Raw genomic sequence first — 27813 nt, 5'->3', positions numbered from 1 at the left:
CAGGTTACAGTGGAGTTTGAAAAGCACTGGGTGGAGGCTTGGGGGGTGTGAAGGTATAGGGAGCAGTGGGGGTGGACCCCCCTCGACCCCTCAGACCAAGGGGGAAGGAGGGGGTGACTGCGGAGGGGGCTGTGGACCATCTCCAGGAGGATGTGATGCTGCCTTGGTTCCTAAAGGACAGACAGAAGTACCCGAGTGGACCAAACAGATGGGGAATTCCGGCCACGAAGGCATGGAGATGAGCAGGACCACAGTTTGTGCTTAGAGTGATTCTGACTGTTTTAGTGTGACTGAGACAGAGGTGGGAAGGAGGAGCAGAGTGTTGGTGACAGTTTCTCTGCAGAGGCAAGGTGGACGTTAGGTCTAAAGCTCAGAGCAGAGCGTGCAATGGTGGAGCACGAGGGAGGCTCTGAGCCCCAGAGGGCAGGCGTGTTGGCGGCTGTGAGGCCTGTGACAAAGCTGAGGGGAGCAGATCGGGCTGTTTCTCTTCCACTGGGTCAAGGAACGTCAGTTTTTATTCTGTGGGCAGCAGGGCTCCTAAGAGGATTTAAAATAATAGATATAACCAGATTTTTATATGTAAGGAGAAAGCTAGATTTCTGCTTATGGCCAAGATAAAGCAATGAGGTCAGGATTTACCCTCCCACCGGAAACAACTGAAAAAAACAAGGAATATATAAAACAGTGGTTGTGAGACACTGGATACTAGAAGACCAAGGATGGTGATCCATGAGAGATGAGAACACAGAGGAAGGTCCTAGCTCACCTCCTGGGGAGAAGGCCAGGTGTCAGCACAGGGAGAGCATGGGGCCAGTCCAGAAGGCTCCCTGGGTGGGGGTATGGAGATGAGGGTCTGGATGACCGAGCTCCAGAGTGTGCAGTGTCCCTGGCTCAGGACACTGAGAACTGATGGGCAGGCATGTGAGGGACCATGTGGGCCAAGAGCACAAGGACTCTGCTGGGAAGTGCCTGTTCCCACCAGCCGGCTCCCAGGACACCAGCCACCGTGCAGAGGAGCTCACCTGGCTGGGGCAGCCGCACCCCGCCCACCTGTGTCTGATGGCAATAATGAAGCACCAGGCATGCAGAAGAGCAGGGAGAACACGCCCCACAGAGATGAGATCAACCAACCAGTCATCAAAGCTGACCCAGAACAAAGATGCTAAAAAAGATGTCATAATTGTATTTCATATGCTCAAAAAGGTAAGTAGAAACATGGAAGATACTTTAAAGACTGAAATCAAGCTTCTAAAAATAACTACACAGTGTGAGATCAAGAATACACACTGGATGGCATTAATGGCAGATTAGACATTGCTTAGAAAATAGTAGTGAACTTGAAGATCTAGCAGTAGAAACTATGAAACAAAGAGACAAGAGAATTTTTTAAAATGAACAGAGCATCAGTGAGCAGCAGGACAATTTCAAGTTGCCAAATATATTTTTAATTGAAGTCCCTAAAGTAAAGGAGACAAGGGTGGGACAGAAAAATGCGTTCAATAAATAATGACCAAAATTGTTCTAAATTTGATAAAAGCTGTAAACTCATGGATCAGTGACACTCAGGGACTCCCAAGCACAAGGAACATGAAGAAAACTACAACAAGGCAAAGTATGATCAAATTGTTCAAAATCTGTGATGAAGACAACCTTGAAAGTCGCAATAAAGAAAAGATACATAGTGTAGGAAAAAAATAAGGGCGACAGTAGATTTCTTGTCAGGAACACTACAAGTGAGAAGACAGTGGAAAACCTAACAAGTCCCGAAAGGAAATGCATCTGTCAAGTTAGGATTCTACACCCAACAAATGTCTCTCATAAATGAAAGCAAAATAAAGAATTATTCAGACACAGTGAAGTTAAAAAGATGTCATCACACACCATGAAAAATGTCAAACAGTAGTCTTTAGAAAGAAGGAAAAACATACCAGGTGGAAACAGGCATCTACACAAAGGTTACAGAACACAAGGTCAACATACAAAAGTCAATTTTGTTTCTCTATGCCAGGAATGATTTTTGGAAATGGGCATTTTAAAAATGATACCAATTTTGATAGCATTAAAAACATAAATTACTTAGGATTAAATCTGATAAAAGATGAATAAGACTTGAACGCTCCAAAATATTGGAAATTAAAGAAAGAAATTAAGGAAGTCTTAAATATTTACAGAGATATACTTTATTTAGGAGTAAGAAAACTTAATGTTGTTAAGGTGTTTATTCTCCAAAAACTGACCTATGGAGTCAGTGGAGTGCCAATCAAGATCTAACCCAATTTTTTGGTACAGCCTGAAAATCTGCTACCTAGATTCATATAGGCATGCAGAGGACCTTGGTCAAAAAAACAAGTTGAAAGCTAACACTGATTTTAAGACACATTGTAAAGCCGCATTTCTTCATGCCAGGCTTCAACAGTATGTGCACTATGAACTTCCAGATGTTCAAGCTGGATTCAGAAAAGCCAGAAGAACCAGAGATCAAATTGCCAACATCTGTTGGATCATTGAAGAAGCAAAAGAGTTCCAGAAAAACATCTAACTCTGCTTTATTGACTATGCCAAAGCCTTTGACTATGTGGATCACAACAAACTGTGGAAAATTTTTCAAGAGATGGGAATACCAGACCACCTGACTTGCCTCCTGAGAAATCTGTATGCAGGTCAAGAAGCAAGTTAGAACTGGACATGGAACAACAGACTGGTTCCAAATAGAAAAAGGAGTACATCAAGGCTGTATATTGTCACCCTGCTTTTTTAACTTATATGCAGAGTACATCATGAGAAATGCTGGACTGGATGAAGCATAAGCTGGAATCAAGATTGCCAGGAGAAATAGCAATAACCTCAAATACGCAGATGACACCACCCTTATGGCAGAAAGCAAAGAGGAACTAAAGAGCCTCTTGATGAAAGTGAAAGAGGAGAGTGAAAAAGTTTGCTTAAAATTCAACATTCAGAAAAGATCATGGCATACAGTCCCATCACTTCATGGCAAATAGATGGGAGAACAATGGAAACAGCAACAGACTTTATTTGGGGGGCTACAAAATCACTGCAGATGGTGACTTCAGCCATGAAATTAAAAGATGCTTGCTCCTTGGAAGAAAAACTATGACCAACATAGACAGCATATTAAAAAGTAAAGACACTGCTTTGCCAACAAAGGTCCATCTAGTCAAAGCTATGGTTTTTCCAGTGGTCATGTATGGATGTGAGAGTTGGACTATAAAGAAAGGTGAGTGCTGAAGAATTGATGCTTTTGAACTGTGGTGTTGGAGAAGACTCTTGAGAGTCCCTTTCCATCCTAAAGGAAATTAGTCCTGAATATTCATTGGAAGGACTGATGCTGAAACTGAAACTCTAATACTTTGGCCACCTGATATGAAGAGCCGACTCATGGGAAAAGACCCTGATGCTGGGAAAGATTGAAGGCAGGAGGAAAAGCAGATGACAGAGAATGACACTGACTTGATGGACATGAGTTTGAGTAAGCTCCGGGAGTTGGTGATAAACAGGGAAACCTTGTATTTTGCAGTCCATGGGGTCGCAAAGAGTCAGACACGACTGAGTGACTGAACTGAACTGGACTGATAAAGCCGCAGTCATCAGTGTGGTATTGGTGTGAAGACATATGACTGGATCAATAAGTACTTTTTCTGAAAACATAAAAGTGTCCATTAATTTGATGAGAGAGGAGTCACAGTTGCTCTTGTCCAGATAACATGATGGAAGAATGGGGTGAGAAGCGGTGTTTCTGGTATGGAAGTGAGTTGAGACTCCTGGAAGAATGAATCATGTGGGACTCCTGCCCCTTGTTCTCGTCACAGAGAGCATGGTTAATTCTGATACTTCAAGAAGCAATTGTGTGGATGTAAACAAAAGGACACAAAAGAGTTGACGTGCTGGCCTCCTGGGCTCCGGGATGAAGCTGATGGTGTTGGCTGACTCTCACCTCCTGCAGAAGACCGACAGGCAGCCCCTTGAGGACGTCTAAGGACGAAGGCCATGCTGAGGGTGGTCAGTACTGAACCCCTTGCTGGGGGTGGTCATTACTGAGCCCCCTCCTAGGGGTGGTCAGTATTGAGCCCTTCTTGGGCATGCTCTGTACTGAGACCCCTCCTGGAGTAGGGGAGGGAATGGAGCTCCACCTGGACTTGGAGGTGAGTCTAGCTGGCCTGAGGGCGGGGTTAGCTACAGGAGGGGGCAGAATGACGGACAGGAGAAACTGAGTGCATGCCCTGGGCTTGGAGGCTGAAGGGTTGTGTCCAGACAGAGATGGCCCTGAAGTTGTGGACTTTCCAGCATCTGCTCCTCCATGTGACAGGACATGATGGCCTGAGAGTGAGGGAAGGACAGAGGTGACAATAAGCAGATCATCTTTCACTCACTTGCTTTATGTAAAGCGCCCACTGAACCCAGTCCTGGGAGGCGGAGTGGACCTGTGAGAGCCGGCAGGATTCAGGGGCCCAGAGTTACTGAGATGATGGGTTAGAGAAGTGGGGGGCAGACTGAGAGCAATGGCATGTCCACAGTCTTTCCTCCAGCAGCCCACATCTACTGTGGTGTCGCAGACCAGCAGGCTTAGGCGGTAACAGGCGCACATTTGGGTCCTGCCAGGTGGGCGACTGAGGGCCCATGGACTCTAACCCTCGTACCAGCTGTGGAGTGAGCCCCACCTCTCTTTGGAAATGTTCGTTTCTTCTCCAGTGGTTTAGTTCTGTGAAATCTGTACAGGTGTTTTAGCCGAGTTCTCTTTTCTCAGACACAAATATTCTGAAACAATTTTATTCAGTGCTTACTATGTGCCAGGCATCATTCCAGCTGTTTGGAACATGTTAGTGAATGAAACGTGAAGGTCCCACCACGCAGAGCTTACACTGGGGTAGGGAGGTGGATGGTGAGCCTTCATCAGTGATCGTGGCTGGTGCTTAGCCAGCTCGACCACTGGGTATGGGAGCCAGGGGCTGGGCCGTAACTTCCAGTTCCAGGTGGAGACCGCCCAGCCACACTGTCCAGAGATCCCCTCACATTCAGTGGTGCCTGGTAACCCAGGGCCTCCCCAGGCTTCTTCCAGGCTCCTCCACAGTGTCCACTAAAAAAAATACGCACAACCTAAAAGCTGAGAGTTAGGTTTTATTCAGTAGGAATGTTAGGACTCAAGCCCAGGAGACAGCATCTCAGGTGACCCCAAGAGTGCTTTGACGAGGTAGGGGAGGAGGCAGGCTACATACGAGTTTGCAGGGAGAGGCAGGTAATCTAAATATTAAAATATTACGGTTAATTAAGAGAAAACTATATCTCTCACATGAAGAGATTTAGTGATCCTCTATGTATGGGAAAATTCAAGCGTCCAGGCTTGCTGAAATCATTTCTTTCATATGCACATAGCTATCTGGGGCCAATCCTGCTTTCTTTATTGTTCACAGACTAATTCCTTGTTCACCGTCAAAGAAGGCGAATGTAACGGTGTGGCCGCCTCTCACATCCCCCCAGCTCCTCAGTGCTTACAGGAGAGGAAGCAGCTGATGGCTTCCAAATAGCTGGCTTTGTTTCACCTGGGCTCAGAAATGTGCATTTGGAAAAGGCTGTTTACTGGTAGAGCTTAAAGCAGGAAACATTTCATTTCACTAGGGGCTTCAAGTCTAGAAGGGTTGAACAGGATGTTTGTAAAACCAGAGTATACTGGTTCATCACCGGCAGACAACTGCAGTTCAGACTGTAGGAACCTGGGAAGGGCCAAGGCGAGGAGGTCGGCAGAGGTTTGTGGGCAGGAGGGATTGCCGGCTGCAGAATGACCTTCCCCCGCCCTCTCCACCCCTCTCTCCTAGCTGCCCACCCGGCCCAGGTCCAGGGCCGGCCGACCGCTACGGTGTCGCCCCTGCGCACTCAGAACTCCCCGTCTCGCCTGCCCGCCGGCCTCAGGCCCCCCGCCTTGGGGTCCCCGCAGCACAGCCCCCAGCCAGTGACGCAGTGCCCCCGGCCGGCCATCCCGCTCGCCTCGGCAGCCTCAGCCGTCACCCCTCCCAACGTCAGCGCCGCCAACCTTAACGGGGAGGCCGGAGGGGGCCCCGCCAGTGGCTTGACCGCATCCAGCCCCACCAGCGCGGGAGGCAGACCAGATGAGAGGAAAAACGAGAAGGTAAGTGCCAAGTGGGTGGTCCTACTTCTTTGGCATCAGACACCATTTGGGGAGGGCTAGCCAAGCCCAGCGTGCTCATGTACATCAAAAAAAAAAAAAAAAAAACACCCCCTCCTCAAGACGCTTCAGTTCCTTCTGCGGGAAAGTCGCGGTGAACTACTCGCTCTGCTGGGATTAGACACTTACTGCCAGGTGTCAGGACGTCTAATAACATGTCCACAGACCTCTCGTGCATGTGAGCAGTTGCCATCCTCCCCTCAGTGTTCTGTCCATGGGCAGCGCACACTAGGGCAGCGCGGGGCACAGGCCAGGCTCGGGTGCCGGCCTCCTCGTCGGTGTGGCTGGCCCTCAGCTCTTCCCCAGCAGTGAGGAAAGTGGGCTTATTTCAGAAAGAAACTGAGTCTGGGGAGCTGGCTTCAGTCACCATCAGCTAGCGGTCAGCTGAGCCAAGACGGGAGTCCAGATTTCTATGTCAGTGCCGCAGATGGAACTATAATTCAGACCACACGTGTAATTTGCAGTCTTCCTGTAGCCACATTGTGGAAAGTTAAAAATAAGATAAAAAGTGAAATTCATTTTAATGGTGTAATCTACTAGACCCAATATCCAAAAATGTTGTCATTTCAGCATGGGATCTGTATAAAAAAATCGTTGATGAGCCATTTTACCTTTCTTCACTTTTGGTCTTTCAGGGCAAGTGAGACGTGTCCAGTGGTCAGGCCATTGTGCTGCCCAGGCTGTGCTGGACAGCGGGCCCAATCCCCAGCAGGGGTCACTCCCTTTATTGGCCTCGCTGTCCAGGTGGCTTTTTCTCATGCTGTTGGCTCTGCTACAGCCTGGGGTGTTTTTTTTTTTTCTTTCTCTCTCTGGTGCACGCTTTTTAAAAATACTTATTCACATACTTGCGCTGCCCTTGTGGCTCAGATGGTAAAGAATTCTCCTGCAATGTGGAGAGAGTGGGAGACCTGAGTTCAGTCCCTGGGTTGAAAAGATTCCCCTGGAGAAGAGAACGGCTACTCACTCCAATATTCTGGCCTAGAGAATTCCTTGGACAGAGGAGCCTGGCAGGCTGCAGTCCATGGGGTCCCAAAGACTGGGATACAACTGAATGAGCTTTCACTTTAGGGGCTTCCCTTATGGCTCAGCTGGTAAAGAATCCACCTACAATATGGGAGACCTGGGTTCTCTCCAGGGAAGAGCCCCTGGAGAAGGGAAAGGCTACCCACTCCAGTATTCTGGCCTGGAGGATTCCATGGACTATACAATCCATGAGGTTGCATAGAGTTGGACATGACTGAGCGATTTGCACTTCATTCACATATTTATGGCTTTGAGGGATCTTAGTTGCGGCACTCAGGATCTTCGATCTCCACTGTGGCATGTGGGAGGGATCTAGTTCCCTGATCAGGGATGGATCCCAGGCCCCCTGCATTGGGAGTGTGGAGTCTTATCTGCTGGACCACCAGGGAGGTCCCTGTGGATGTTTTCAGACCCTTCAGTATGAAACCAGCTTTGATTTGAGCATGCCCCTCAAGTAGACAGCATGCTCTCTGGTCCCTTGGGGGCAACACCTGATCCAGATGGTGAGGCTGTCTGCCTAGACCCCAGAGGGTGGTGAGAACGGGGAGCAGAACGCCTGTCAGTCAGAGGAGGCCTCCTGGCAGCCTCAGCTGAGCAAAGGCCAAAGAAAGTAGCCAGCGGAAGCAGCCCAAGAGCCGCCGGGAGGCCCCAGGTGGGAGAAGCAAGGGGGTCAGACCTGACCAGGGGCGCTCACGTGCCCCCCTCCCCTGCATCCACTCCAAGGTTGACTGCTGGCTCCGGCCAGCACTGTCTGTGGCCCCAGCATGCTGAGGGTCCTTCTGGTGACCCATGTTTGAAAGGACCCTCAGGAGTCACGAGACCAGCTTAGTGGATTTGGACCAATGTATTTTTAGACGGAACAGGACACGCAGCGGGTCGGCAGGCCCAGCACACAGGAGGGTCAGCATGTGTGGGGGTTGGTTGCTATTTGTGCTAAGTCCTGATTTAAAACTTACTTCAGAAACCTCAGAGCCCTGACTGACCCTGGAGGTGCCTCATGCATAGCGGGCATCTGGTGATGTTTGTTGATTGAAGAGAGTTGGAAAAACTGCCGGTAAAGTTCCCCCCGCATGACTTGTAGAAAATTCTTTACTTTATGGGCCAGAATAAAGTTAACTTTCCCCTGGTTGATGAGGGGTATTTCCTTGATGTTTCCCCTGGTATTTCCTTTTCACAGAGTAATAGAGTCTGGGAACCGGAAAGAACTTCCCAAGATCTTCACATTAAACTGTTCATTCTTGATGACCCTCCTAGGTTCAGAGATGCTGAGGCACTTGCCTAGGATCACAGAGCACTGGCTGTGGGGCCAGGCTGAGCACTCTGGTCTCCAGGCTGTCTGGCCCTAGTCCACTGACTTGTGGTAGCCTCCCCTCCCCATGAGACCGTGACTGCTGATGTTTTTGGCTCGTGCAGGACTTGGAGGGCAAGAAGTCTAGGGTAACTGCTGGCAGGAGGTCCTGAGGTCAGCCCAGAAGAGGGGACTGTGAGCCTGGGGCATCTGCCTTCTGGTTGTACATGACTCAAATACAGCCAGAAGGGGTCCCATGAGAGTGAACCATCTGACCAAAACCACGCAGAAGGTGTGGCCTCCGTGGGCTAAGCCTTTGGGGGTGGGTTTGGGCTGATGGAGGCCAGTGGCTTTCCTGGTGGCTCAGACGTTAAAGCTTCTGCCTGCAATGTGGGAGACCAGGGTTCCATCCCTGGGTCAGAAGATCCTCTGGAGAAGGAAATGGCAACCCATTCCAATATTCTTGCCTATATAATCCCATGGACAGAGGAGCCTGGTAGGTTGTAGTCCATGGGGTCACAAAGAGTCGGACACGACTGAACGACTTCACATGGTTCCGTGGTTGGGCCAATGACCAGGGCAGAGCAGGTGGGCCTGCTTACTGTAGGGACCTCATGGTATAGGGACCAGTTTGCAGGTGAACTGTCCTTTATTAACCACAGCCCCGGATTAAAATTGTGTGTATATATGATGTGAGGGGGGCTTCCCTGGTAACTCAGCTGGTAAAGAATCCTCCTGCAATGTAGGAGACCCAGGTTCGATTCCTGGGTCGGGAAGATCCTCTGAGGGATAGGCTAGCCACTCCAATATTCTTCGGCTTCCCTGGTGGCTCAGATGGTAAAGAATCCGCCTGCAAAGCGGGAGACCTGGGTTCGATCCCTGGGTTGGGAGGAGGAGGGCACGGCAACCCACTCTAGTATTCTTGCCTAGAGAATCCCCATGGACAGAGGAGCCTGGCAGGCTACAGTCCATGAGGTCTCAAAGAGTTGAACAAAACTGAGCGACCAAGTACACCACACATGATGGGAGGGATACAATGACATGTTTAATGAAAACTCAGGAATGTACAATCTGAAGAAATCTTGAAGATGAGGCTTTTTTTTTTTTAGGAATTGTCCCTGGACTTTTTTTTTTAAAGATTTTTTATTTTTGGCTGTGCTGGGTCTTCGTTGCTGCATGGGCTAGTTGCAGTGAATGGGGGCTTCTCTCTAGTTGTGGTGTGCAGGCTTCTCATTGCAGTGGCTTCTCTTGCGGCAGAGGACAGGCTCCAGGGTATTCAGGCTTCAGTGCTTGTGGCACGTGTGCTCAGTAGTTGCGATTCCCTGGCTCTAGAGCACAGGCTCCATGGTTGTGCACACAGGCTTAGTTGCTCTTGACGTGTAGAGTCTTCCCAGACCAGAGATGGAACATGAGTATCATGCATTGGCAGGCAGATTCTTTACCACTGAGCCACCAAGGGAAGCCCCAAAGTTGAAGCTCTTAAACAACCAGGCACCTTTTCCTAAAGTGAAGAACCACTGGTTTGTGAATTTATTTCCCCCATTGGGCATCCATGCGCCAAGCAAGCCGCTGCCCGTGCTGTTTCTAAGATGTAGATTAGGAGGAGGGTTTTGTCGGCTCTGTAACCAGTGTATCGGTTGTTGCCAAAGTGTTTTCATTTTCAAGACAGGCCCTGGCTTTCTGTTCCAGTGCCCCTAGCCCTGCCAGCCCCACCAGCAGGACACGGGGAGGCATCCTGCAGACATCATACCCAGTGGGGGAGTGGACTGGGTCTGACCTCACCAGGACTGGCATCCCCTGCAGGCCCCAACATCACACTGACCTCTGCGGGGAGGATAGGCCCACACCTTGCTCTCGATCAGTGCTGCATCCCCAGTGGGGCTCAATTACGCAGGAAACTCACTGAGGACACAGCCCAGGAGGCACATTCTCAAGGGCTTCAGGAACCCTGTCCACCCCACGAATGAGTCGCTGAGGAGTCTGGCGTTCATCTGGCCCCTACGGGCCATGGAGACCTGCGTCCTCCCTGGGACATGCATGCTGGGCAGTCCTGCCTGCTGCGGTGCTGGAGTTGGTGCCCTGGCGGGCGGAGGGCCCTTTGCTGACTGCCCCAGGCCTCTGGAGGCCTCATGACCTCAGCCCTTCACCTTGGCTCCCTACAGCTGGACTGCTGGTGGGAGGAGGCGGGCTGGCGTGAGGCAGGTGAGTGGTCCTCGGGCAGACAGTGAGCCCATCCTGAAAGCACACATCCCCGCTGTCAGAACAGTGAGGCTTTACAGGCAACTTACTATTGGAGAGAACGTGCCATCAGAGCGTTCCTCCCCTGGTGACATGGGTAGGTTGTAGACCCTGAGTAGGACAGTCCAGGCCCCTCTGGTCTGTGGAGAGCTCAGAGGCAGCCTGGGACCTCCAGGGAGAGCCTGGCCAACCTCCAGGCCTCCCTCTGAGGCCCCTGGCCCTTGTCCTGGGCTGAGCCTCAGTCCACCAACTTCTGGGCCTCAGCTCTGTGTAGTGCTGGTGAGCTTTCAGGGCGTGATGCACACCTGTGGGGCCAAGGCCAGGCATCTGGTAACCCCCAGGAGTAAGGCCAGGCCTTGGTGCTCAGCCAGTGCCCATGCCCTCTCCTCGGGCCTGTTGGTCAGCTTCTCCTGCTGGGTGCCCAGGACATCAGGGTGGCGGGCAGGAGCCAAAACTACTTACTACACAGCGAGTGGAGCTTGAATTTGGAGAAGGAGGGCCCAGATGAATGGATGTGTGTGAAAGGGGTGGAGTCTCACATCACTGCCCCCGTAGGGGCTCCAGGGGCTTCCCCTGCTTGATTCCTGCATCAGTGAGGTAGCAGCATGGCATCTGCCACCATGGGGTTTGGAAGGAGGAAGTGCTCATTCGTGCTTTGTTGTTCCGTCACTCAGTCGTATCTGGCTCTTTGCAACCCCATGGACTGCAGCATATCAGGCCTCTCTGTCCTTCACTATCTCCCAGAGTTTGCTCAGATTCATGTCCATTGAGCCAGTGATGCCATCCAACCATCTCATCCTCTGTCGTCCCCTTCTCTTGCTTTCAATCTTTCCCAACATCAGGGTCTTTTCCCATGAGTCGGCTCTTCACATCAGGTGGCCTAAGTACTGGAGTTTCAGCTTCAGCATCGGTCCTTCCAATGAATATTCAGGGTTGATTTCCTTTAGAACTGACTGGCTTGATCTCCTTACATACATGCTTAGCATAGGTATTTGGACGAAAGTATTAGGAACCATTATTAGGTATCTGACAGTTCACTGAAGGCCAGATCCCATAAGAATCGTGGGTTAGATATAGATGCACAGCTTCTATTCCTGAGGCTCCTGAGGAAAGATTAAAAGGGGATTTGATTTTGCAGTTTCAGAAAAAGGACACCTAACGTTGCCAAACCAAGAGATGCTGCCTACTTGAAATGAACCTGGGCCGGTTGGCATTCTGTTTGTGAAACAGTACTTGTTCATCTCCACACTGGAGGCTCCATTTCCTGTGCCACCAAGAAACACGGGTGTAAAGGGGTTTTTAAGGTCTTAGTTTCACACCTGACATTTAGCCTGAAGGATGGATGACACCCAAGAAAACTATTCCAGTCAGAAGTTGGGTTTTTGCTGCAAAACATTAAACCAAAATTCATTTTTTCAGAGTGTTGAAGTTTTTTTTTTTTTTTGGCTGTGCTGGGCCTTTGTTGCTTCGGGCTTTCTCTAGTTGCTGTGGGTGGGAGCTACTCTCCGTTGTGGTGCTCAGGCTTCTCGTTGTGGTGACTTCTCATTGCAGAGCACGGGCCTCTAGGTGTTCGGGCTTCAGTAGTTGTGGCAAATGGGCTTAATTGCCCCAGGGCATGTGGGATCCTTCCAGGCCAGGGATTGAACCTGTGTCCCTTGGATTGGCAGGCAGATTCTCAACCACTGGACCACAAGAGAAGTCCCCCAAATTCATTTTTAAAATAGCAATAAACTCTACAAATGGAAAAGAATTTGTGACTCCGTCTAGTCAAGTCTATGGTTTTTCCAGTGGTCATGTATGGATGTGAGAGTTGGCCTGTGAAGAAAGCTGAGCGCTAAAGAATTGATGCTTTTGAAGTGTTGTGTTGGAGAAGACTCTTGAGAGTCCCTTGGACTGCAAGGAGATCCAACCAGTCCATTCTGAAGGAGATCAGCCCTGGGATTTCTTTGGAAGGAATGCTGCTAAAGCTGAAACTCCAATACTTTGGCCACCTCATGCGAAGAGTCGACTCATTGGAAAAGACTCTGATGCTGGGAGGGATTGGGGGCAGGAGGAGAAGGGGACAACAGAGGATGAGATGGCTGGATGGCATCACTGACTGGATGGACGTGAGTCTGAGTGAACTCCGGGAGTTGGTGATGGACAGGGAGGCCTAGCGTGCTGCGATTCATGGGGTCACAAAGAGTTGGACACGACTGAGCGACTGAACTGAACTGAACTGAAGTTTCCCAGGAGGGCAAATGTTACTGTAACTAATCAGGATGGCAGAGATTTGACACCTGAACATCCAGGGCAGCCAGGACAGCTGGCTGATGGTACAAAAGGTGGACATCCAAGTACATCCGAGTGGCCGTGGGCCATGGGCCCAAGAGATGCAACCTCAGCTAGAATTACCTGGTACAGAATTCCAGCCCAGCACTAGTGCTGTCTTCTGAGACCACTGTGTCCTCATCAGACGTGGGAGACTTTTTTTCCAGTCCTTCATGCCCAGGGAGTCTCAGCTGATGGAATCAGTTCAAGAGAAAAACTTGGGCACAGCCCATAAACCAAAGGTAGTGCCCACAGGAGACCGGGCCAGCAGGTGGCCCTCAGGAACTGCAGTGCCTTCCCGTCTTGTTACACACGCCATCATGCGGGCAGCTGTGTGGAGGCAGGGGCAGCATCCCCACCTTGGGACAGGACAGGAGCTGTAGACCTGCACTTCCCTCCAGGGCGAGGTCACTGTGGGGGCAGGCCTGACTGTTACGGGCTCCGTATTTCCTTCCAGGCCACATCTTAATAAATTACAAGACATGTTCGCCTGTGGCATGGGAATGAAGCACATTCATCTTTTTAGAGGATTCACTCTCTTTCCAACCATATCTCAAGTAGAACTGATGGGTCAATTTAAAGAAAACGTTATCACTTCATGGTCTCTTTGTAAGACTAGCAGTTGCGGCTGCGTTTCTGGCTGCATCCACTGTCTTCTAATGTCTTTGCTTTTTATCACCTTAGACAAGTCCCGGAAATTTCTGTTTAATGCTAAGATGGGAAAAAGTGAAAAAGCTGGCTTAAAACTCAACATTCAGAAAACTAAGATCATGCCATCCAGTCCCATCACTTCATGGTAAATAGATGGGGAGACAATAGAAACACTGACAGACTTACTTTCTTGGGCTCCAGAATCACTGCGGTTGGTGATTGCCGCCATGAAATTAAAAGACGCTTTGCTCCTTGGAAGAAAAGCTATGACCAACCTAGACAGTGTATTAAAAAGCAGAGACATTTATTTGCTGACAAAGGTCTGTCTAGTTAAAGCTATGGTTTTTCCAGTAGTCATGTATGGGGGTGAGAGTTGGACCATAAAGAAGGGTGAGTGCCGAAGAATTGATGTTTTCGAACTATAGTGCTGGAGAAGACTCTTGAGAGTCCCTTGGACTGCAAGGAGATTAAACCAGTCAATCCTAAAGGAAATCAACTCTGAATATTCACTGGAAGGACTGATGCTGAAGCTGAAGCTCCAATATTTTGGCCACATGCGGCGAAGAGCTGACTAATTGGAAAAGATCCTAATTCTGGGAAAGATAGAAGCCAGGAGGAGAAGGGGGCGACAGAGGATGAGATAGTTGGATAGCATCACTGACTCAATGGACATGAGTTTGAGCAAGCTCCAGAAGATGGTGAAGAAAGCCTGGCGTGCTACAGTCCATGGGGTCACAAAGAGTCGGACATGCCTGAGTGACCGAACAAAGATGGGAATAAGGTCTTCTGCTGATTACAAAAGCCTTTCTTCATTATTGGTTTGTTCAATCAGAGTTCCACAGAGAAGCAGAGTGAATAGAGAGAGGTACATTTATGCACCTCAGGGCCTGGGTTAATGCTCATCTGAGGGACTGGGTCCTGTGATGATCATGGAGGCTGGAAGCCAAAGACCTTGGTGCCGACAGGCTGAGAGAGGTTGGGGATCAAGATGCTATCTGGAGGCAGAAGGTCTTTCCCAGGAAACCTTGCTTGTTCCCTCGGCACGTGACCGCTGGCACCAGCCACCTGGCCATCAAGGCCCATGCTGCAAGGAGCTTGCTTTCCTGAGGCCCCAGCTTGTGGAGTTGACCACATCTGGACACACCTTCCCCACAGCATCCAGACGAGGGGCTGACCACTGGCCCCACAGCCTGGCCAACCTGCCACACAAAGCACCCATCATGGTGTACCCTGTTAGCTGGGCCCTGAGCCCAACTCTGACCCAGCCTCGTCTCTGAGTAAAGACAGCGAAGGGGCTTGCTTCTGCTGATGTGAGATCACTGTGCTGCGAGCCACTGGGATGAGCTAATCCCCACAGGGGGATGGCGAGTCCTCCATGATGTTCGTGTTTCTCCATGGTGTCTTGTAACTGCAAGCCCGAGGTGTAAAGTCAGCACTGCTGATGTTCTGTGATGAGGAATGGGAGAGTGAACAATCAACAGTATTTTATAGGTACACACACACGGCTGCATTCCTAACAGAACAAGGAAATCTCTGTGCCGACCACAGCCCTCGTGTCTGTAACTGCCTCTCCTACCACCCGCTCCGTTGCCCCTTTGCCTCCAGCGAGCAACTCAGCTGCCGTGGTTCTGATCTGGGGACTCAGGGCTCCATGCTGAAGGGTCTGGGCCATCAGCTGTCCTGCCTGGGTGGGCTGTTGTCATTTCCCAATGACCCTGAGCATAGGGCATGGTGACACTGAGATGCCCCAAGGGGTCTCCTGGATCCAGACTCACTGGATCTTCAAGAGGTCACTGCACCACTCTGTCAGGCTGCCTGCTTGTGGACAGTGAGGGGCAGGGTGAGACCAGTGAATTCCACGAACAGGGGCCCATTGTCATGCTTGATTTTTTTCCAGAAGCATTGCTATGTAGAGTATCGGAGTATCGTGATGCTGGGTAAGGTATTCCCTGAGTCCATAGACAGGAGTTTTGGCAGAAGCATTGTATGTGGGGAAGGAGCCATGAGTCCAGAATAAGTGACTCTTTCAGTGGGAACTAAAAGCTGCCCCATCTGCGGTAGAAGTAGTCCCTTTTAATCAGCCTGCCGCCAGGGGGCATTCATCGCCCAGAGGGCAGGGCGTATTGGGGGCTCAGTGCTGGTCTCTGGCAGACTGGGCAGTCGGCAGTGGCTGCAGCCAGGAAGCGCTGGTGGGAGGACACCTGTGATATTGAGCCCACACGTCACCTCTGTCCCTACCACCATGGTCACTTTGATAGGACTGGCTGGGGAGAGAGCTGACTGGTGGCCACAGGATGGGTCATGAGCCCCTCCTCGCTGAGGTCACCTTGGGAGCATACACACGGGACACAAGTTATGTTCGTGTTTTCTGCCCATTCAGAGAAGGCTGTCACGTGACATGAGAAAGCCACTTGTGTGGAAAACAAGGCTAGGGCTTATCTACAAGACCTGTGCCTGTTTTTATGTAGAAACCTTATTCCTTATTGAGTGTGTGTGGGGGGGGGGGCAGGGGGGTGGGGGTGCCCATATTCCGTGAAGATGAGAGGCAGAGCTAGTATTTATTTAAAGGGTTAGGCTGAGTAGAGAGCTCCCGGTCGCTGCTGGTGGGAATATTAGTAGAAGACGATACACATGCTCTGGAAGAGAGCCCAGTGGTTCCTAGAGACATGAACCCAGCCACTCAGTCCTGAAGGTCTTCCTAGGAGAGAGGGAATCTCATGCCCCATGGGCTCCAGAATGAGTGTGCAGAGCAGCTTCGTTTGTGACGACTCCTAGTATGACACAGCACAGAGGTCAGGCGGCTGTCGGGGGGACAGGCGTGTCTGGTGCATGGACCAGGGACAGCAGAGCAGTATAGGGAGGAGGTGCCGGGCCACACTGCAACAGAGCGTCATTAGAGCCAGGGCGGGAAAAGGACACAGACTCGTGACACCGTTTCTGTTGGTGGTTGTCACACCAGCCTGTCCGGGCAGTGAGCAAGCCCAGAACCGCTTCTGGTCAGTGGAGCAGAGCCCCCCTGGAGTGGAAAGACCCGTCTCGGCAGGCTGACAGCACCCCCACCAGAGGGTCCAGGGACCTAATCACAGAACGAAAATGAGCTTCCCTGCTCATCAGTGAAGGAGGAGTCTGATGGGGGGTCTGCAGGACCCAGAACCCGTGGCAGTGTGCCTCACACACTCACACCCCTACAGGGCCCCCTCCCCAGAGACTGACTCCCCCGTGACCAGAAATCCTGGCAGCACCTCATCAATCCTTGTTTTTCAGAACTCACCCTTTTCTTCACTGCATACCTGGGCTGCCCTCAGCCACCCGTGTGCTCTTTGATCCACTGACACAAGAATCTTTGTGGGCGCTTACTCGGCAGCGAGCCCTGGCTCGTGCCCGGGCTCAGAGCTGAGCAAGCGGGTGCTCCGTAGGGCGCCCTGGAACCCGGAGGCAGGGCCCATCGAGGGGCAGTAGGGAGACATGCAGGGGAGTTGCAGGCGGCTCCTCAGCCTCCTGTGCAGAGAAGCCTGCCTTCCAGCCAGAGAGACACTCGTAGTTTGTGAAGGACACTGGCACCTCCCTCCTCTGTGCCGATGGCAAGAAAACACTGCTGCTGAGGCGAGACTGGAGAACAACAAGGTCCATCCCAGGGAGAGATGTGGGCTTTGTGGCCCCCCTCTGTGCTGGTCTGAGTCTCTGCCCCAGGGCACACACTGGGAGAGGGTCCAGAGCCTCTGCTTTCGGCACCCCTAGTAGAAACAGCCCCAGGAGTCAAGTCGTGGAAGATAAACTCACCCACAACCCATAGGCAGCCCTCCCTGCCCTTTGGCGTAAGCAGCTCTAGTTAAGCCTTTCCCACATCCTCCTGCCAGGACTGCTCACGAGGTGGACTCTGAGGCCCTCCCTCCGTCTGCGAGGCAGCTGCCTCTTCCCTATTAGATCGGCAGCTCAGAGAGGAGCCACGAGGGGCTCCTGGTGACCTGAGTTCACTGGGGTCCTGACACCTCGAGTTCTTCCAAATTTCTGTCCTTTCCTAATCATTCTAATGTGATGATGACAAGCAGGCATGTGCATGTGGTGGCAGCTCTTTAGAGTTTAGGAGCAGAAGAGCCCAGTCAGGCCCTTCTCAGGGAGGAGCAGCCAGGCCAGGGTCTGGGATTTGCAGGGCTGAGGCCGACCACGCTGAGCTGGTGCCCAGGGGGTGTCACCTGACATTGCCTGCAAACAGCTGTGCTAAGAAGGACATGAGTCCAGGAAGACAACTCTGGTGTCCCTGAGAGCTGGCAGGGCTCGTTGTCAGTGCTAGTGGAAATAACAGCTTAGATCCCTACCTGAGCCTCCAAGATCCTGCATCCCGCTGACAGAGCCCCTCCAGTGTGGACAGCCCCTCCCCTGTGGTGACCATCCTGCTGCCGTTTTTCTGGTTGGATGAGGTAGTTTCTACCCATCTGTTTTGTTTAAAAAATTTTTCAGAAGTACCTGCACTTGGCACACCTGAGTAGATAAGGATGTGTTTGATCTTCCTTGTTCCATTCCAGAACTTCTGGAGGATACCAGGTTTTGCAGAGATTTCATCTGAATGCATTTCATTTAATCTACTATTTTGTGGTGGCCCCACACTTGTTCTACAGAAAACAAGCAGAAGCCTGTTGGAAACGTACTTTCAAGGCAAGCCCTTTGGCTCAGACACAGCCTAGAGCCAGAGGGCTGTTCTGGCTTCACGCCTCTGCCATCTGGCCTCTGGCCTGACCTCCTCAGAAGCAATCTTAAAGACATTAATGTTGAGCTATAAATTCTGCCGAGTTAACAGGCCTTCCTGCATCAGGGTGAGAAGAGAAAGGAGCAGGTCAGAACGCTGAGTCCAGGGAAAGCTGTAATGCAGTGAAAGCTCAGCGTTTTAACCCTCCCTCATCTCACTGCGTTCTGCCCAGTGACTTCTTGCCTAGGGACAAGGGTACCACCCAGAGGCCTGGTCTGGCCCCGATCCAGAGCCGGGCTCCTGTGGGAACTTCCCTGGTGCAGGCACCACTGCCCATGGGCCTGGGTTACAGCACAAATTCAACCAGTGGTCCATGTAGGGGAGGGGGTAAAAAAATAACATACAGAGGCTGAAGACCTGAAGGCGTGCAAGTGGACAGAGTGGATGAGAGAGAAACAAGCTCTCCCAGAAAGGAATGCTCACCAAGGGCCAGGGATGGGCTGCGAATAGAGCTGGAGGGAAGGGATAGAGGGACTGCGCTCCCAGGGAGAGGAGAGGGATGTGCACGCCCAGCCCAGCCCACCACCCCCTCCCCAACAGCCCCGATGCCCAGAGAGAACCTGAGGGAGCCACTCTGGGAGGCCTTGGGACCCCACCTCTCACTGGGGCTTGCCCGCTGTCTCACCCGCGGACTGCTCTCTCCTGGGGTGTCTCCTGTTGGGGGAAGACGTTTCTCTCCCCTTCTGGGTGCTTCTGGCAGATTTAAGAACTAAATGAGGTGTATCAATAGGAGGATATCGAAGTTTAATAACACGTGTATGTGGGAGAGGCCCAGGAAAAGTGAATCACCAGAATGGGGGAGGCCTCACCTTGAACACCATCTCTGCTCAGGACACAGGAGGATGTTGGTGATGGTGGAGGGGGTGGGGTTCAGAACTCATAGAAGAGGAAAGAGTTTCACATGGAGATGGGAAAGCAGGTGCTTGCTGAATGCGGGACCAGGCAGCACCCTGGACACAGAGTGGCGTCTTAACAGACCGACCACAGGCTCTGCCCTGTATACACACCTAGCCTCACTGCCATCGCCCAGGGAAGCCCCTTCTGGGAGCTGCCCTCTACCCACCTGCTCCTCGGCATTAGGGGAGGCTCCTCCTGAGTCTTCTGATTCTTAAAAAGAATCATAAACAGCTTATGGTATTTTATATATATATAAAATCATAAAAGGGCTTCCCTGGTAGCTGCTAAGTCACTTCAGTCGCATCCGACTCTGTGCAACCCCACAGACGGCAGCCCACCAGGCTCCCCCGTCCCTGGGATTCTCCAGGCAAGAACACTGGAGTGGGTTGCCATTTCCTTCTCCGATGCATGAAAGTGAAAAGTGAAAGTGAAGTTGCTCAGTCGTGTCCGACCCTCAGCGATCCCATGGACTGCAGCCTACCAGGCTGCTTCATCCATGGGGTTTTCCAGGCAAGAGTACTGGAGTGGGGTGCCATTGCCTTCTCTGTTCCCTGGTAGCTTAGATAGTAAAGAATCTGCCTGCAATGTGGGAGATCTGAGTTCAGTCCCTGGGTTGGGAAGATCCCCTGGGGAAGGTAACGGCTACCCACTCCAGTATTCTGGCCTGGAGAATTCCACAGACTGTATAGTCCACGGGGTCGAAAAGAGTCGAACATGACTGAACAACTTTCACTTTCACTTCACATGCCAGAGAGATGGGACTTGGGGCAGCACACACAGTCCCCTCACTCCTAACGACCGTCTGTGCAGCCCAATCCCACCAGCGCAGCCGCCCTTCTCCTGGGGGCACTGTGTCCCATCCCCCCGGAGCAGCCCGATTGTTTGGGTCAGTCCACAGAGATGCGGGAGATGCGGTCCTGGGTGGGGCGCCCCTGGATTTCTAGAGGAACCTTCTTTGCCTCTGTTTGGACTCATCACCTTAGATTTGGGGTGTGGCTCCCACTTGGGATGAATAAAGTGAGGCTGGCAGGATGGCAGTTTTCAGAGCCTGCGGGTGTTCAGAGACACAGGTCCAGAGGGGCTTGGCTGCCTAGAATATGTACTAGTCAACCCATGGATGCCAGACTCCCAGCCGCTCCTTGGGGTAGTGGGTGCGGGGCCCCTGGCCATTCAGAGTGGGGACCCAGCCTGGAAATTGCAGGACTTCCCAGAGCCCAGGAAGTACCTCAGTTCCGACCCATGAGGCCCTGCCCTCACTCGTGACTGAAGAACCCTGTGACCTTCCCAGGGCCCACCCAGCTGCCCCATTTCGGCACCAGGGAGGGCAGCACCCCTCCCCAAGTCCCTCTCCATGGCTCTCCAAGGGCTTCTGGGTCATTCTGTCTCCATCTCCTCATCCCCTGGGGAGACCCATGCAATGGAGTCATCAGCCCCCAGCTTCCCAGAGCTGCTCCAAGCTGATCACGTCAGCCCTCAGGTTGCAGAACCGAGGGTGGGGGTGATTGGGATGCAAGAGTAGCCCTGAGTGCAGAAGGCCGTTGCCAGCATCTGCCTCGGGCTGCTTTAGGGGAGGGACAGGCAGACGCCGGGAGCCTGACACCCGAGCAGTCCTGCGCTGTCAGCCAGGGGGCCTCGCCTCGTAGGACGTGGGGCAGCCGGTCAGAGCTTCACAGCCACCGCCTTTCACCTCGTCGTTTCTCAGCTGAATTAAACCTTCTTATCCCTGGTGAAGGGTGTGACCTGCTTTGAGAAGCTACCTGCGCCCAGCCTGGCAAGTCCAGTGGCTTCAGAGAACCCAGGAAGCACCTCTGTTCAGAGCCGTAAGGCCCTTCACAGCCCAGCAGGTGACACTCCTGTTGGGGAAAGACATTCAGGCCTTCTCCTTCCTGTTCTGGCTCTGCTCACAGCCCCTGCAGCTCAGCACAGGGAAGGGCCCCCCTCCACCACACATGTCACCACAGCCTGTGGGAAGCACAGCGTCAACACTTGCATCCTGTGAGGACTGCTGTCAAAGAGACGAGGTCCTGGCACTGTTCCTCTGGCTGAGCGTGGCATTTCCATGCCCAGAGAGTGAGATGCAGCCGTGGAGAGACACCCGTGTGTCACTGGGTGGACTGGTGGCCTCAGAAAGAAGTCTCCAGCCTGCTCTGGTAACCATGGTGACGAGAGGGTGGTGGGGAGAGCAGGCAAATGTCTGGCATGTCTTATTTCATCTGGTCCCCAGGCAGCTCTCAGGAGCAGGGACTGTCGTCACCCCCACTTAACAGGTGAGGAAATGAGGCCCAGGGGCACCTGCTGGGAGGAGTGCCAGGTGGCATGGCCCTTGCCCTCACCCTCTCATGTTGGGCCCCAGCCTGGCTTTGCACCCTGGGGCCCTTGGGGCAGGCGCATGTGCACAGGCCTCCTGCCTTCGCGGAGCCCTGGCCACGGTGTCTCCTTCCCTGTGCTGGCCTTTGTGACACCACCTGGTGCAATGACAGCGTCCTGGGCTACACAGCAGAGGTGGGACCACCAGGGTCCAATCCCGAGTTCAGGGCCCTCACAGGGTGCTGACACCCCAGGGGTTCGGGCCACCCAGTCCTGGCCCTGGGAGGCTGTGACGGTGAGGAGTGGGAGATGTCAGCACTTGCTCGTCTGATGGGCCAGGGGGCACAGGGAGGTAACCCAGCCCCCCACCCAGACCTGCTGAGCTAGAGCTCAACATAGCACCCAGGTTTCCTGCTATGGAGGCTGCTAGCTGGTCCATATCACGCCATGGCCCTCACTGAACATGGGGTATCTCTGGGACAGCAAGGTACGCAGGACATTGTTGCAGTGTGTGGTTACCTGCAGTGCTGGGGGCCATGTGTGGGGGAGGCCCAAGGCTGGCAGGAGAAGGTGGGGTTCGGTCCCAGGAGCTCCAGGACCTGAGGCAGGTTTGGGCCGGGTCAGCCGTGGCCGTATGATTGTGCTCAGGACACTGGCTGGAGACCCGGTGGGTCAGCAAACACTGAGTAAGGCCCTGAGGTGCAAGGCAGTAACGCCTGGAGGGTGAAGGGAGAGCAAACTCCCCCACCCTCGCTCATCCTGCTCCAGCAGTTATGGAAGAGGCAGTGTTGGGGTCAGAGAGTGGCTGGGATCCTGCATCCAGACTGCCAGCTCCCCTCCAATCCCACTGCCCCTGCCTCCAGCACCGCCCAGTGTCCACCAAGCGACTCCAGCCTCTCAACCAGGCCCCCGAGGAGCCATCCACCGTGTTGCTCTTCTCACAGGCCCCATGCTCCCCCCTCCCCACCTCCTGGCTTCTCACCTGGACCTGCCCAGTTGGCTGGCAACCAGCCCAGCTTTCAGGCCACCCCAACCCCACTCCTCCAAAACCACCTCCCTTCCCATCCACGGAACAACAGAAGTTCTCTCCGGTACATCATGTCTAGAATCCTGCATGCGGAGCAACTTTTACAAGTTTTGCTTTCATTATGTTTCGTCTCAAATTAAGAAGAAACAACATTTGACATAATAAGTCAGAAAATATCAAAATGTGTAATAAAATGAATTATCACCGAGCCCCTCCTGCACCTGCTCTCCTGAGCCAACATCAGCCATCTGGGGGACTAGATCTGCGCTTCCCCGATGGCAGCGATGCCCCCAGGCCACTGAGGGTGGACTCAATCGGAACATGGTCCATGACCCTTGATCCATGACCCTGAACTCCTGTCTCAGCTCGTGGAAATGTCCTTTTGGGCACCTGGCAGAGTGCACGTGTGTGGCTCTGTCTGTGCCCTGTGCTCGGAGGTGGTGGGAAGAGCCTGCCCTACCCACAAATGCGTTTGGTTCTGCAGGTTGAGGTTTTCCTAGGGGGTCGGGGCTGAGCCTTGCAGACCAAACTATGTACATATCAGTGCTGCCCACCACACCTGCCCAGCATCCAGTGTGTGCCCACCAGCAGCTTTAAATGTCCTGTGAACAGAACACAGGGTAAATCTGTGTGAGAGAAGTGGGGCCATCTAACCCCGTGGATTAATGAGGAAGATGTGGCACTCAGGTCTACTTCGTTTAATTAAATGAATTGACTCCCTAAAAAAATTAATGTCACATTTTATAAATCAAATTCTGTTCTCTTTGACTTCTTTTAATTTCAGAGATAATTTTCCATAATTTTAACTGACTTTTAATTGGCAGCAGTTCTTCATTTAAGCTTTAAATTTCTTTTTCCTTTGGCCAAGTTTTTGCATTAACGTTCTAAGGAACAAACCCTCTAGGGACAGAAGCTATCATTTTATTATTTTTAAGCTGTTTTGCGGTTCTCCTGTAATGAATGTATATCTCTTTTATAATACTGGTTTCCGGGTGATTCTTTGCTAGTAGGCTACGGCTTTATCTCAGGTTGTGTGTGTGCGGTGTGTGTGAGTGCATGCGTGTTTGTCTTTCTAATGTTCCCCTGGGCTCTTCTCTGATGTGCTGACCCAGGTGTGGACCTCGACAGCCTGGCTCCACCTGTCCCTTTGCCTGCTGTGCCTGGCATGGCTGCCGTGCCCACTGAGCCCCTATCCTACGGTGGCCCTTGCCACCCAGTTGGCAGGTGCAGGTGGTGGGAGCCCGACACAGGGCTGGCAGCCCTACTGGTAGGCCTGGCGACCTGCTCTACTGGGAAGGCTGTGGCTTTGCCAAGAAACCTCCAAGAGGCCTTGCCCACTTGCCCTGGGCCTGTCCTAACTGTGTCTCCTTCGCCTTGATTTTATATGGAGCAGCAGCCAGAGCTCTGAGCTGAGTGAGACCTAGCAATGGGCACAGTCAGACCTCACCAGGGATCGAGAGACCCTCCCCCTGGTCGCTGGCAGGTCTCATGCAGGCCCCTCCCCACTGGGCATGCAGGTTCTGGCTAACTCACCCAGCAGGACTCTCTGGCTATGATGCCACCAACAACCCAGCTCATGCCTGGAGCCTTTGTCCCTGCCCTGGTGCCCATGTGGTCCAGTGGCCCCACCAGGGTTTGTTGGTGAGTGTCCAGAATTCAGTCCCTGTGCTCTGAGAACCTGGCTGGCCCAGCAGAGCAGCAGGAAGGGCAGTCAGCCCTCTGCTCCATGGGGTGCAGGCTGAGCCAGTGATGTGAACCTCCTCCTGTCATGGATGGCACCATGGGGCCACTGGCAGGCCTGGGGACCCATCACATGGATCTTAATTTTATTCACCTGTGCGTGCACACACATGCACACAGACACACATGCATACATGTGCGCACATACATACATATGCCCATGTACATGCATACACATACTGATACAGTCACACATAAGCACACACATTCACAATAGGCACAGACATTCACGCAGAGGCTCGGACATTCACACAGGCACACACATATACTGTTAGATTACTTTTAGAGTTTTCATCTCCAGATCCCACTTGACCACTTGATAGCCAGTGGGTTTCTGCCAGAGACCCCGCAGCGTTTGGGGGTCTGTTGCCAGCCTGTCTCCCTTTCCAGAGCCCCCAAGTGAGTTCCAAGGACCCTCTGTGCACCTGAGCCGATGCCCTCCCCCTGCTGGTCTCAGTTAGGAGGCTGTCATCCTGGGAGTCCCTTCCTCTGCGTGGTGGCCTCAGGAACGTGGCTACTTGGAGGGTGGCAACACCTCCGAGCCAGCTGCATAGCGCCCCCTGGTGGCTAACTGACCAAAGCTCTCCTGAATGTGTCCCATGCTCATCTCGGTGGATACTAATCAAGGCTGCCCTGTGCCACATTTCCCCCATGCCTGCTCCCCTCCACGCTGGGGCTTGCCCATGCCAGCCGTGGTGTCATTCAGGGCATCAGCTCCAATCCTTTCCATCAGTACCAGTGCTTGGAGTAGAGAAAAACCTTCAGATTTGTTCATACTAAAATGTTATTGACTTACTTTGAGGCACACACCCCTGCTAAGTGTGCTTTATGGCAATTTCAGCACCACTGACTCCCCAACAGCTTGGGTGGAAAAAAGAGTCCCCATTGGGCCACTGTGGGGTCCAACCAGCCCCATGACCCAGTCAGACGCTGTGGTGGCCATTGCCGACCAAGGGCTCTGTGTCAGACTTAGAGTGCCACCTGTTTCACACCACACCCCTTGCCAACTAGCTAGTCCTCATGCAAAGTCAGAACGGTCAGTTCCAGGAGGGCCGCAAAACTGGACACCAAGGCCAGCACATTTCCATGGAAGCACCTCTGCGTGTACACATCTTCCTCCTCCACACACCCTCACTCATACATGCACACACATATGAGACACACATGGAACCCGGCTCCCCGTGTGGTACAACCACAAACAGTGCTGTCAGGGCCTCCAACTGAAGGTGTGTGGGGTACTCGGTACTAATGTGGAATAACCACCCACTCCCGCTGCAGGAGACCCATGGTGCCCTCAGCTGGTGATGTTTCCAGGCTGGGATGTGGTCCTGAGATGGGAGTCCTGAGGTCAGGGTTCCTGAGAGGCGGTCCTGAGAGCGGGAGTCTGGGGGGAGGCGGTCCTGAGGAGGGGGTTGTCAGGTTGGCACCTCCAGGTCTAGGTCTGTGGTGGCGTGTCTTCCATGTCTCAGGAAAGGAAGGAAGCGAGATGGGAAAGCTTTCCATCTTCACTGTCCTCCTCTACGTAGCTTTACTTGACCAGGACCAGAGTCTCCTGACAGGGCCACACCACTTGCTAGAAGCACTTACCCAACTTCATTTTGTGTGTCTCTAGAAAGACAGGAAGAGTGGGCTGCTGAAGCTGCTGGCCGGTGCGTCCACCAGGAGGAAGTCGCGCTCTCCGCCATCCACCTCTCCCACCCATGACCCCCAAGCAGTGGATGCCTCTCTCCAGGGCGCGGTGGGGCCCGAAGTGTCCTTGCTGTCCATCCACGGCAGGGCTGGGTCCTGTCCCATCGAAGGCGAGATGCAGGGCGCCTTGGGGATGGAGCCACTGCACAGGAAGGCAGGCTCCTTGGATCTGAGCTTCCCGTCACCCACCCGACCGGCCGCCTTCTCCACAATCGCTGTCCGCCCTGAGCCCAAGCCACTTCCCAGAGAGAGGTAATGGGCAGCTGCGTGCTTCCGGGCTTGGGTGCAGTGGTCTCTCAGGTGTGGAGCCACTCTGGGGAAAGGGACGATGGGATTCCTGGGGAGTGAACCTGCCTGGTGTCCCTCACTGTCCCAGAGACTCGGATAAAACAGGAGCAGGTCTCACATTCTGAGTCCATCTGCAATCCGAGTTTGGATTTACAAGGAAAATCTGATGGAACTGAGGTGTTCAGAGCCCAAAGAGATGAGCTGCGCCCCCAGCCCCACGGGAACCTGGAGTGATCCCACCCCGGGCAACTCTTCTGGAAGCCTGGCCCCTCACCCCAGATTGGCTCAGGGTTAAACCATATGACATGGCCCGTATTCATCTGTTTTTCACCAAAGCCAGCGATTTCATAGAGTTCAGCCCAGAGTTTCTGGATCTGGGAACTGAGTTCACCAAGGCATCAGGTGGAAGGGCCAGAGGTCAGCGTCCTCTTGGTGAGCAGCCTCATTTGAGTTATCGGTCCTTAGAGAGCTTCAGACAGGCCAGGGGCCTGCCGGGAGGAAGTACTTGCCTTTCTGAGCACCTCCTCCTCTGAGAGCTGCCTGAATGGTAAAAGGAGGGGGGTGCCCTGAGAATATAGTCTTGGTGTCTGTCAGAATCCTTCCCCCACTCGGCCACACTGACGAATGCCAGCTCTTCCATGTGGCCTGAGACACACCTCACACACCATGTACGCCATAGACACCATGTACGTCAGACACAATATGTACACCACACAACCATGTACATCAGGCACAATGCAGACACCATACACACACCATGTACACCAAACACAATACAGACGCCACACACACACTATGTACACCGGACACAATACAGATACCACACACACACCGTGTACACCGGACACAATACAGACACCACACACACACACCATGTACACCAGACAATACAGACACCACACACACACCATGTACACCAGACACAATACAGATACCACACACACACCATGTACACCAGACACAATTCAGACACCACACACACACACACCATGTACACCAGACACAATACAGACACCACACACACACCATGTACACCAGACAATACAGACACCACACACACACCATGTACACCAGACACAATACAGACACCATGCACACCATGTACACCAGACACAATACAGACACCACACACACACCATGTACGTCAGACACAGTACAGACACCACACACACACACCATGTACACCAGACACAGTACAGACACCACACACACACACCATGTACACCAGACAATACAGACACCACACACACACCATGTACACCAGACACAGTACGGACACCATGCACACCATGTACACCAGACACAATACAGACACCACACACACACCATGTACATCAGACACAATACAGATACCACACACACCATGTACACCAGACACAATACAGACACCACACACACACACCATGTACGTCAGA

At 52.6% G+C, this 27813-nt stretch overlaps 1 protein-coding gene across 3 annotated transcripts in view; it reads left to right on the top strand.

Annotated features, from left to right (window-relative positions):
* Positions 1-27813, top strand: part of SH3RF3 (SH3 domain containing ring finger 3) — a 162860-nt gene that overhangs the window by 127093 nt on the left and 7954 nt on the right. For all 3 annotated transcript variants that reach the window (XR_003037172.2, XM_059891754.1, XM_002691276.5), the window contains 2 exons: positions 5829-6139; positions 26034-26362. Coding sequence is in view for 2 of the 3 variants with exons in the window: in XM_059891754.1 (XP_059747737.1) it covers positions 5829-6139; positions 26034-26362 (640 nt within the window). In the remaining variant the exon portion in view is untranslated. The remainder of the gene's footprint in view (positions 1-5828; positions 6140-26033; positions 26363-27813) is intronic.

Source organism: Bos taurus, chromosome 11 (assembly GCF_002263795.3).
Source record: "Bos taurus isolate L1 Dominette 01449 registration number 42190680 breed Hereford chromosome 11, ARS-UCD2.0, whole genome shotgun sequence".
Lineage (NCBI taxonomy): Eukaryota > Metazoa > Chordata > Mammalia > Artiodactyla > Bovidae > Bos > Bos taurus.
The sequence above is the reverse complement of the archived record's forward strand: the minus strand, read 5'-3'. Positions and strand labels throughout refer to the sequence as shown.